At 54.8% G+C, this 12579-nt stretch overlaps 1 protein-coding gene across 26 annotated transcripts in view; it reads right to left on the reverse strand.

Annotated features, from left to right (window-relative positions):
• The window catches only part of LOC139757814 (prominin-1-A-like), a 232719-nt gene that overhangs the window by 87017 nt on the left and 133123 nt on the right, over positions 1-12579 (reverse strand). For all 26 annotated transcript variants that reach the window (XR_011714708.1, XM_071678681.1, XM_071678676.1 and 23 more), the window contains one exon: positions 10525-11064. Coding sequence is in view for 25 of the 26 variants with exons in the window: in XM_071678681.1 (XP_071534782.1) it covers positions 10525-10957 (433 nt within the window). In the remaining variant the exon portion in view is untranslated. The remainder of the gene's footprint in view (positions 1-10524; positions 11065-12579) is intronic.

The following is a 12579-nucleotide window of genomic DNA, read 5'->3' on the forward strand; positions in this document are numbered from 1 at the left end:
CATCTTGCTGATGAGTTTTTGGCCAACTGCCGTTGTTTTAGGTGTGAGGTGGCCAGCCAGCTGGGTCTGAGTCAATGGCCCTGTGTACGGACCAATTAACCAATTGTCATATGCAATATAAAGGAGAATCACATCCACCAGACAGAGTCTGCGTGATCTCCATCGTGCACCTCCGACGCTCTGCTTTATGTAAAATATCGAATATAAAAAAAGAATACACACGTGTGAACACGCACACAATATTTCTACCACCTCGGCCAGCACGAAAGGGAAATGAAAAGAAGTCATAGAGTACGGTGGCTCAACCCCCTGTTGTGGCCAGGCTCACCCAACCCCCTCTTGTGGCCAGCTTCACCCAACCCCCTGTTGTGGCCAAGTTCATCCAACCCCCTGTTGTGGCCAGGTTCAACCTAACCCCCTCTTGTGGCCAGCTTCACCCAACCCCCTGTTGTGGCCAAGTTCATCCAACCCCCTGTTGTGGCCAGGTTCAAATTAACCCCCTGTTGTGGCCAGGTTCACCCAACCCCTGTTGTGGCCAGGTTTACCTTACCCCCTTTCGTGGCCAGGTTCACCCAACGCCCTGATGTTACCAGTTTCAACCAACCCCCTGTTGTGGCTAGGTTCAACTAATCCCCCGGTTGTGGCCATGTTCACCCAACCGCAGCTGTGGTCAGGTTCAACCAATCCCTCCTTGTGGACAAAGTGGTTCAAATCCTTATTGTGGTCGGAGTGGTTCAACGGCCGCTGCTGTGGGCAGTAGCGGGCGAGGCGGACGGGACGAGGCGCGACACGCATGACTGCTTCCTTCACTCTTTCGTACCCTGACTTGTCATCTCCATCTCTCTCTTCACCCTCGAACTTCCGTCATCCCCTTGAGTCTCTCGATATTCTGTCATTCTCACCAGACTCTCTCATTCTTCTGTCATTCCCACCAGACTCTCTCATTCTTCTGTCATTCCCACCAGTCTCTTTCATTCGTCTCTCATTCTTCTGTCATTCCCACCAGTCTCTCTCATTCTTCTGTCATTCCCAACAGTCTCTCTCATTCTTCTGTCATTCCCACCATCTCTTTCATTCTTCTGTTATTCCCACCAGTCTCTTTCATTCGTCTCCCATTCTTCTGTCATTCCCACTAGTCTCTCTCATTCTTCTGTCATTCCCACCAGTCTCTCTCATTCTTCTGTCATTCTCACCAGTCTCTCTCAATCTTCTGTCATTCCTTCCTGTTATCTTCTCTCTCCCGTCACCCTAGGTCCATCCCGCCACCCTGAAGGCCACCAGGACAGAACAAAGGTGGGCGCAACGCGACCATGGGAAGGTACGAGTACGAGTGGCCAAGGACGTGGGCGTGACCTCCCCAGTCTAGGGCGTGGCCGGGGATCTGCTCCGCCAGCACACACGCCCCCCCACGCTACAACCAGCCCCTGGCACGACAACCAAGGATGTAAAGCCTGGGTGATGTGCGTCGTCCTGTGTAGTCAGTCTGAGGGACCACAGCGGGTGGTGGATGCTATGGCAAGGTCCTGACCAGCAGGTGTGTGGCCGCTACATAATGAGTGACAGGACCCAAGACTGGCAGGGATGAGTCCACAGGGCCCTACAGCGGTTGGGCCCGTCCATACAGTGGCAGGGCTGTGTCCACGGGGTCCTCCAGCACCAGGGTCCCGTCCATGTGAGTCCTACAGTGGAAGGGCTGCGTCCAGGGGGTCCTACAGTGGCGGAATCGCGCCCATGGGGTCCTCCAGAGGCCGGGCGGGCCATGGCCATCGGGTCCTACTGTGGCACGGACGCGTCCACGGGGTCCTACTGCATGCCGGGTTGTGTCCATGGAGCCAGACATCCTGGCTGGTGTCCGGCGCGGACGGACCACCGGAAATCCTCATCATGCCAGGTCATCTGTCTCCGCTCCCCCTCCCCCCGCCTCCATCCTCTCCTGTCCATACTTCCCACTGGCCCCCCGTCTCCCACACCCGCCTGTCCTCTCCTGTCCAAAACGCCCTTCTGGATGTCCCTGGCTCCCACAGTGCCGTCGAGTTTCATTCACCCCGAGGTGAACTCCGGACCTTCAACCTGGCCTCATCGCCACGACCCCGCCACTATGAGACAGTGTCGATGTGTCACCAGCGACGCAGCAACTGTCTGGCCAGTCCTGTACCTTCTAGCTGTAGGTCCCCACACAGTATGACCCGTTGCCCAATGAATTCGCCCTTGCGGGGTAAAACTTAACCCATATTTCCTCAGTGACTCACCATTAAGTAAATGTTATCCCCCGCACACTCTCTCTTTCCTTGTGTCATCTCCATTCTCACAGTCCCCACACCTCTTTTCGCACTCTTCTCGTCCCCCTCCTTTCAACGCACGAGCAGGGTCCTTCCGCCTCCTACAGAGAGGAAGCCAACACATCCCTCAGGTCGTACAGAGAGAGAGGCCAGCCACGCAGTGGGGAGCGTCCCCAGCAGTACGTCCCTCGCCGCCTCCGCCTCCGCCTCCACCCCCTCTCCTCCTCCTATAGCTACATTCTCTACCTCACCAGAGGATAAAGACCTTCCCAAAGACTTACTTCTGGTCTGCGTCCCTCACGCACCATCACTCGCTCACATTTCCCTCCCAACACCGACATACGCCCTGAGCCACAGCACCAGGAGTCTGTGGATGGCACCTTTCAGCCCCGACAGCCGTCTGATGGCACACCGCCTGAACAAGAGACGGTGGGTTGCCGCCCACAGAAATACTTGTGTGGGTTTTCTATGTTATCAGTAGCTGTGTTATTCACGTGCCCACCAACACAGCCCTTATACTTGGAAGGGTGCGTTCCTACCAGTGTATGTTCCCACCTACAAAGCACCTATATCTGACACGGTACCTTCCCAGTACCACAGAAAATGTACCTGGAATGGTTCGTTCCTACTGGCAGAGCACCTACATCTGGGACGGTGCATTCCCACTACCACAGCAAATGTACCTGGAATGGTACGTTCCTACTGGCACGACACCTGCATATGGGACGGGTACATTTCCAACAACACAGCACCTGTCCTTGGGAGGGCACGTTCCTGCCAAAACAGCACCAGCACCTGGGAAGTGAGGTGAGGACAGCCACACGTGAAATGCTGAGCTGGTGGCGGTGTGAAGCAACGGAGGAGGTGGGAGGGGGTGGCGCTGAGGGGCGGGGAAGGGGTTCAGCGTCCCCGGAAGAGTGCGTGTGGTGCTTGTGGTGGCCGGAACATCCATTCTCCCAACACTTCTATCGTGGACTGCCCACCTTCAACCCACCCACCACACCCATCGCCACCTGCTGTGGCTATGAACCTCGCCGGAACCTGAGAAAGACAGAAGCTCTGGACACGTCACGGGAGCAGCCATACGAGCAAGCAGAGAATGACAAGCGGAGGAGCCACAGGGTTCATGGACCTTCTGGGGATCCTTCCTCCGGACGGAGGGCCAACCTCCACACTTCCCTCGAGATCTCCCACCTTCTTGCCCTTTCTCGTCTCCCAAGGTCTCCTCCCACTTTCCAAGCCCAGGCGAGCATAATCCCACAGGAACCCTCATTTCTCCATGGATTCCTCATACCCTCCTGGGATTAACAAATCCCCACTTCATTTCGGGCTCGCACCTCACTTCTCTTTGGGTCTTCCACAACTCCCTGGGTTCTGCACCTTCCCCAAGGTCCTACACTATCCCCCAGGGTCCTGTTCCTCTCCCATGGTCGTGCAATTTCCCCTAGCGTCCTGTATCTATCTCAGGGTCCTGTACCATTCTCTCAGGGTACTTACTATAGCTCACAAAGCGTCCGGTACTCACTCAGGGCCCTGCACCTACCACAGCGTCCTGTACCTCTCTCAGGGCCTGCCTCCCCCGGCGCGTAATGGCGGCGGCCAGGGGCATCAGAGAGCCGGCCGGCTAGGCCATCAGGCGAGATTTATCGCGCTTCGTTAGGCGGGCCGGCCCCAACTGCCATAGATCGTTCACTTTACGGCAGCGGCGGACCCGCGTCCTGCCCGACCCGGAGGAGGTAGGCGGGCGCTCCGTTCCGCTCCGCCGCCTCCCGCACGCCCAGCAGTAAGGACAATTACCGCCTCAGGGGCAGTATACATCACTATGTCTAATGGTAACATTATGATGACCTTAAACTCCGACCCAGATGACTCAAGCCTGTGGCCAGCCTCCCTTCCTTTCTGACTGGCTCTGGTGCCTCCACTTGTGTAGGCCAGCCTCCCTTCCTTCCTGACTGGCTCTGGTGCCTCCAATTGTGTGGCCAGCCTCCCTTCCTTCCTGACTGGCTCTGGTGCCCCTCCACTTGTGTGGCCAGCCTTCCCTCCTTGACCGACTGACTGGCCCTGGTGTCTCCAGTCTAATTCAGGCCGTGTGGCCAGCCTCCCTCAGTGACTGACTGGTCCTGATTCATCCTCTCATGTGGTCAGCCACCCTCCCTGACTGGCCCTGGTGCCCCCTGCAGTTCCTTCAACAAAGCAAGAATCCTCACCAAACCGTCGCACTTGTGCCAATTCACCTCCCCAGCCAGATATACTTTACCACACCCCGTCTCTTTCTCTTTTCCTCTCTCCCACCTCCTCCTTGTTTACGTTCATTTTTCACTTTTCAACTTTCATGCGTCTCCAATCCTCCCAGTAGCCTAGGCAGGACGAACTACGCAATAAACATGGGGGGGGGAAAAAAAGGGAAGATGTTTTGCCTCCGTTCCACGTCCCAACCACATTACCCTGGCCACTAAGGACGTCTTGTTGTGTGTCCATTGAGGCTATCCTACCGGAGGCCGCTGCCAGCCGCCCAGGGTCATGCAGGAGACGCTCGGCCATGCGGGCAGGAGACCTGTTATCGCCCACGGAGACATCTGGTAACGTAAACTGCTTTCTTCACCCGACAGTCACATCCTGGCCGTCACTCGCACCTCAAAGGTTTAAGGTCAGATATCAGACATAAGAAAGCGGTGGGAGTGTGGTAGGGAGGCCCGCCTACGCGTGTAAGGTGGGCGGTGTGCGGTAGGGCGGCCCGCCCATGGGTGTACGGTAAGCAATGTGTGGTCGGGCCTCGCCCACGTTGTGTGTTTGTGTGTGTGCGTGTGTGGCTGGTGGAGAGGCCCTGCATCTGAGGACTGCAGGTCATCAGTACCTCAGTCCAGAAGCCTCCCACACTCACCATCACCAGCGTCGCCATCAAGGTCGCTAGCCAAGTAAGCTACAGCCTGGGTAACGGGGCAGCTCTCCTGCCAGAGCTGACACCAAAACCCTGGCTCACAGTGGCCAAGGTGAGTAGCCCTCTCCGTCAGGCCAGTCCTCACCTCCTTCAAGAGGTGCTTCCAATGTCCATTGACTTTTCACCAGCATGACCTACTCAGCTTCTCGTAGGGGAAGGAACGGATTTTCAGGGCGCATGGATATCAAAACTTGACTTAAATTGACTTCAAGCTTACAAAAGCTTCTCCAAAACAGAAAACGTAAGAAAGGAAGAGAAACAACATGATCTGAGACGCCTTTGATTATTCACACAATAACCTCGATCAGTTTCAAGGAGAACCTGTAATAAGTCTTCATGTGCCCCTTGGAACTGGGCCCTCCTTGGCTCCGTACTAGTTAAACTAAGATCTTCACCAGACGAATCAATTTACTCTATCTTCATCGTCCTTCAAAAAGAAAGTTTATCTTTCCCCGAATATCTACGTCTCTATTCAAACATCCAATACCGTCTTTCGCGACAATGCGCATACCCTACTACCCATGCATCCTCACCCTTAACCTAACATTACCGCACCCTTAAATACCCTCTTTCCCCCCTCACCCTTTGCTTTCCTCCCGCCTCACTACCCCCATCGCCTCAACACCTGACCACTCGGCACACACCACTTTAACAGCTTCTCTGAGTTCGCCACCATAATTCTTTTTTAACTAGACTAATGGTATGGGTTGTCGACCTGGTACCGTGTCCCCAAGCCGACCTGGTCGGGGCAACACTTTGACTGACCTCAGTCCCTGAAGATTATCACACAGCCTCTTACTGAATCCTGGCTGACCTGGCTGGGGGTAAGAGCTCACCTCAGCACCTGACAAAGGTGGTAACAGTCTTTTACTCCGGTTAATAGAGAGGCGACATGTGTGGGGGGTCAAGCAGGTACGTCCTTTCCCCGGGGCGATATGAGACGAGCTCGCCTCCCACACCTCCGGTGATCCTCGTACACCAAAGGAGGAAGAGCTTTATGCACCATCAGCAGCAGCAGCAACAGGTGGTCATGACCAGGTCCCATCTGACGTAGGCGAATACGACGGAAGCTGACCACAGCTTCCACGGCTCCCGCCCCTACACACACACACACACACACACACACACACACACACACATACACACGGCACGCTTACCCTCCTCCTCACGTCCATAAAGGACACTGGTGGTACCGTTATTCTGCCGTGTCCCGTAGCTTAAGTCAGAGCTGGCTGTTGTGGGTTGTGTAGGGATGGCTGAGGTCACGGAGGGATGAATTCGTCCGGCATGGAATGCTCAGCTTTGACTGGGGCAGAACAGAAGCAGAGTGGAATGGAACAGGATACGTTAGGCTGGGTAGGAGGGTGAGGAAGAGTAATTAAGGATGAGGTACGATGAAGTAAAATGGAATAGGATGTAATGAGTGGATATGCGGATACGATACGTTGACCCAGGGCTACGCTGGGTCAGGTTATCTTTAGAGTCAAGTCGTGGTCTGGTGTCAGTTCTGGGGTCAAGTGAAGTGACTGGAGACTGGAGTTCCCGGCACCCCTGGGGATGAGGCATATGGGAGCCGTACAAAAGCCGATAGATAAACCAAGTGTGTGAGGCAGGTCACTTCTGCGTCCAGCAGGAAGTGGCCATATCTGGGACAACCTACATGCACTTTCTCCCCCCCCCCCCCCCGCTCTCTCTCTCTCTCTCTCTCTCTCTCTCTCTCTCTCTCTCTCTCTCTCTCTCTCTCTCTCCATCTCTGCTTTACCACTTTTCCCTCTGCCTCAAATGGGATCAGAGACCTCGTGATACAATCGCTATTCTCTTGCAGATAACTTCGTCATGGACGATCAAGTCCCCTGTTATCTGTCCTTCCCATGTGCTCTTCCTCTGTGCCACTCTTCTTCTTGATGCTCCAACAAGCTGTGAGACTCGTCGGACGAAACCGCTATCAAATTCCCACCAGCGATACCCACTTCCTTTCATCCAATCGTAAAATCACGCTGATGCAAGTCAGCAAACGACGCTGCGGGGAGATGGATGCTGGAAGGGCTACGAATCCAGGCGGATATTGCAAGGAAACCTCTGGAATATAACTCCTGGACTCCACATACACCACCAATGACTCTTCTGCCTTCCAGGGGCAACCCAGTGCGGAGGGTAGATGGAAGGTCCACAACTCCCGTGTGAGCAGGCGTCCCCTTGTGATTTGGGCCGGCCGGCGGAGGAGGTAAAAGGAGGAGTGTCGCCGAGTACGGCTTCCCTGGGTTGAGGGCAGACAGTGAGGTAACACCGACGTAAGGCAGGCAGGCGGAAGTCGACGGCAGGGTCCAGCCAAGGGGCAGTAATCCACTCAGGACGCACCATTATACTTCAGTCGCACCCGTGAGTCTGTTGGTTCGAAAGTTGTGAACTCTCTCTCTCTCTTTCCTCTAACTGCTGTTGCTGCTGCCTTGTGAGTCTCGCCCGACCATGTCTTCCAGAAGAGAGTTTAGCAACAGCACCAGCAGACCCTGACTGGTACTCCTCCTGTCCACAACGCTGACGGCAGCGACAACGGTGGTGACAGGAGCCGGAACTGTCACCTCCGGTGAATCGAGACGGAAATGGACGACTGAGATAACCTGGGCATCAAACTGGGGAATTTGGTGACCTGAAATGGGTCGCGTTCCGAACCCGTGTTCAAGGGCTGCTCCGCCACCCCCTAGCGACTACCACAGATCGAACCCACGTCCGTGATGTCATCCATACCACCACAGTTCGGACCCACGTCCGTGATGTCATCCATACCACCACAGTTCGGACCCACGTCTGGGACGTCACCCATACCACCACAGTTCGGACCCACGTCTGGGACGTCACCCATACCACCACAGCTCGGACCCACGTCCGGGACGTCACCCATACCACCACAGTTCGGACCCACGTCCGGGACGTCACCCATACCACCACAGCTCGGACCCACGTCCGGGACGTCATCCATACCACCACAGCTCGGACTCACGTCTGGGACGTCACCTATACCACCATAGTTCGGACCCACGTCCAGGACGTCACCCATACCACCATAGTTCGGACCCATGTCCTGGGTGTCTCCTGCTCTACCACGCAACATAAGCGGCACGACACACTCCACCATTCCAAATCCCCGGTAATGTGATTAAAAGCTTCTCGAACTTCTCTAAGACCGGCGAGGGTGAGCGAGGGGCGGACTCTCCCCCTAGGGAGACGCGTCTTGGAAGGGTGAACTCCCTCCCCCCAGGGAGACAAGATGGGAGCCGCGTCCTGGAAGGGAGTGGACTCTCTCTTTCTCTTCCCAGAATGTCGCGTCCTGGAGACTGTGTGGCCTCGCATCCTACAGGCCGGGCCGCTTCCCTCTCCCTCCACAATCTCAGGACGGAAGCCACTTAACACACACACACACCACACACACACACACACACACACACATATACATATATATGAGGTAGAGACCCTCCCGAGAGACCTAGTCTGCTGCTCCCCATAACAACTAGAGGGAGGTGAGGGGGCGGCGAAGATCCCCTTGCAACACAATATTTCACCCGTGTGTCATATGTGGGACCCAGGTGCCGCCACGCTGGCGGAAGGCCCAAGAGTTTACAAGCTGTAACGCAGCCACAGTCCCATAACCTGGCAGTTACAAGATGTAATACGTCAGGACGCGAAACTGAGGAGTTACTTGCAATAGGGCAGCAGGTCGATCTGTAAGTTACGTACAACACAAAGTAGTCAATCGAATGAGGGACCTCCGTGGCAAGTGAGTACCGGCAGGTAGGAATCAGACGGCAAGACCTGGTTAAAGCTTGTCCATCACTTGTAGCCACGCAAGAACGAGGAGGAGGAAGCAAGTAGAGAGAGAGAGGGTAGCAGCAGGAGGTTCTGCCAGGTGAGGAACCAAGCAGGAGGGGAAAAGCAGGGAAGCAGCACCAAGCAGGTGAGGAAAGTAGGGAAGCAGCACCAAGCAGGTGAGGAAAGCAGGGAAGCAGCATCAAGCAGGTCAGGGAAGCAGGAGATAAATCAGGGAACCAAGGAGGGCCACAATATCCTGAGCTCCCAATCTCATTCCTGACCGAGGGAGGATAGTAAAACAGAAAGCACCAACTATCCTGTCTCCATTACTAATAACAGTATTGTGCGTGTGTGAGAGAGGAGGCACCAAGGATGACTGTTGGTCTGAGGATACGAGGAGAGACGGGTAGAACACCTGGGGATGAGGGGGGAAGGGAAACACGACGCCCTGGACGACGGCGACGGAGTGACATTAGGATCCTACATGATGATGGCCAAGATGCAAGGGAGGAGGGTGGGTACAGGACGCGGAGGAAGATCTGTCCAGAAGACCGCAGGGAGACGCTAAGAAAGGTCAAGCCTCTTGACAGTGTGAGTAGGGCGAGAGATGAGTGACACAAGAACAAGGACAGTGGATGACAGGGGCGTGTACGGCGATATCCCACTGTAAATAATATTCCGAGGAAAAATACACAAGAGACGTGGAAAAAAAAACAAAACAAGCGAGACAACATGATTAAGGAGAGCCAGGTGGGACACAGAGTGGCTGGGCAAGAGCTTGGCCGGGAAGAGCAAGTACAGATGCGATAAACAGAGCAAAGGGCTGGACAAAGCAAGCACAGAGGCGGCACAGGGCAAAGGGCACGATACAACAAGGTCAGAGACAGAACCCAAGACCTCACAGACATATTACTGTATCGTCACACGCTTCCCCACGCAGGGGGCACCACAAGCCTCCATGAGCCCTTGACTAACCTACGGAGGAACCCCCGCCTGACTGACCCTGCGACACACACTAGGCGAAGGGCGTCCGCAGCCCTCAACCAGAGATGGGGCAGGCCGAGGGAGCGGAGGGAGGGGCTGTTACTCGTGAAGGAGCTGTAACCATATCACCGCCAGTAAATCAGAACGGCTGCCATGAAAGAGAGAGAGAGAGAGAGAGAGAGAGAGAGAGAGAGAGAGAGAGAGAGAGAGAGAGAGAGAGAGAGAGAGAGAGAGAGAGAGAGAGAATGACCGTATCATAAGTGTCACCATGAGTTCACACAAAGACTGGTGACCATAACGTGGATATTAAGAAGAAATTAGTGACCATATCATAGCCACAGATATTCCACCCTGAGTGAGGGGACTATACTGACCTTAACATATCTATAGCAAATCTATCTTGGTGACAGGACCATGAGAGAGGAGGGACACTATGCCCCATTATGTGTGTATCCAACACGGATACAGTAAACAACACAACATAGCTACCGGTGAGAGCAATGAGGAAGGTGTACTCACCCAGCTCGGCAGGGACTTCCCTCTCGCGATGCACCAGGTCGAGGAAGAGGTTGGTGATGAGGTAGAGGTGTTCCATACCCCTAGGGTTAAAGTTATCCTTCGCCAGGTAGGTCTTGTTGACCCACGCCTGGCTGTAGGCGATGCGCGGCCTGGGCTCAAGCACGTCGGCCAACGGCTCCTCCGTGGTTAACACTTCCAGCTCCTCCAGCGGTGGCTCCTCCGTCATGGGTTTGTCCTGCGTGTTCTCGAACACATCCTGCAGGAGGCGGGAGTCCTCCGAGGCCACTACGGCGGTGGCTGCCACAGGGGAGGGCTCCAGGAATACCTCCACCTCTGGGTCGAGGTCGGGAGTGGCGGCTGCTGCGGGCCCCGTCAGCGCCGCCGCCAGGAGCAGCAGCAGAGGCCACGCGAGGGTGAGTGTGAGGGGCCTCATGGCGGCACAGGTCACTCTCGGCTACAGTCAGGGGGGCGGCAGCGCCCCGACCCTCAACACTCCACCACTGTCACCCACCACAACACCTCACTACATCAACATCACGCCTGCAACAGAGAGAGACACAGATACGTTAGACAAACAGTAAAATGCACCAACTACTTATAAAAACAGTCGAAAAGTAAAGTGAAGATTTAAGAGCTCTTAGCCATGTAAGTCTCAAGTAAAGCAAGTGCACAGTAAGGATGACAATGTAATAAAGACGTGAATTAGAAAATAAAAATGAAATAATAATTGAGAGGCAGACGAAGATATATATAAGGTAATATTTCTTCTCTCCTGATTTTCCTGGTGTACTAGGCCAAGCCGGCCACCCCTCTCTTAAAACTTTATATTTGCCACGACATAAAAAACACACCGCGATAAAATATTTCCTTCGCCATGGCCTCCCGTGGCAGGAAGCTTGGTGGACTTGCCCTTCTTCCTACCTGACCACACCACCCGAGTCAAAGGACTGGGGACTGTCTACCTGTACCTGTATCCTGGGTCCACCTCACACCCTCAAGACCACTGTACCTCACTGACGGTGGCCCAAGAAAATCTTGTTAATGCACGAACTGTGAGCCTAAACCAACGACCATTAAACTAACAAGCCCTTGAAGATACTACTAGCCAGGTACCTCCCAGCCTAAAGCAAACTACCTCTACCGTCCAGCTACACACGATCATAACCAGGTATGTTCCAGCCCAAGGAATAACCCTCCCCCCTCCCTCAACTTCCCCATCCCTGGGACCATTTCCACAAAACAACGTTGAAAGCATCTTTTATACCTTTCCCTGTATAAGAGAAAAAGCCTGAAAGCCTCTCGGCCCGGCTATACAGAGCCACAAAAGACCCGGAGAATCCCCGGCACACTGTCTCCCCTTGTGCTGGAGGTGTCCCTGGGGACGAGTTGCCGGGTAGGCTGATACACCTTACAGTCTCCACCTGGGGACGCCATGCTGACGAGACGAGTCCCCCCCCCCCCCCCCCCTTTACCTCAGGGAAACTGCAGCCAGCCTTCTTACCGCACTATACACCAGTATGAACAACGTGCCGCTTTCTCTTGTACATATCTCAATCACACGCACTCCTTCCCTGCAAGAACGCACATTGGGTACAATACATCGACTCTGGAGGGTGACAGGTGGGCTCTGAGTGGGCCCAGGACCTCGGAGGGTTCTCTTTCCCGTCAGATAAGGGAGGGAGGAATTACTGGCGTTGGTACACTACATTGCAAGGTAAGACACGACACGCATATACAGAGTATCAAAGCTCGGGTGCTGTACCAGTGAGTATTAAAGAGGGGAGAGACGAGCGGTGTTCTAACAAAGACAGCAAGGGAGGGCGTCAAAGCCGTATGCATGGGCGACCGGGGCCGCGTCCTCCCAAACACCAAGGGGTGACAGCTGTGTGTCTACACGTGGGAAAATAACCCGCGCCGTGGGAGATTTTCTGACTTCTTTACAAACACAGAGCTAGCCAGCCAGCACCAACTCCCCCTAAAACCTCCCCAGGGGGACGAGCAGTTTTGTCAGAGAGCCATATCAACATTCAACAGCTGCTCCTCGTGAGGGGCACG

This window comes from Panulirus ornatus, chromosome 28 (assembly GCF_036320965.1).
Source record: "Panulirus ornatus isolate Po-2019 chromosome 28, ASM3632096v1, whole genome shotgun sequence".
NCBI lineage: Eukaryota > Metazoa > Arthropoda > Malacostraca > Decapoda > Palinuridae > Panulirus > Panulirus ornatus.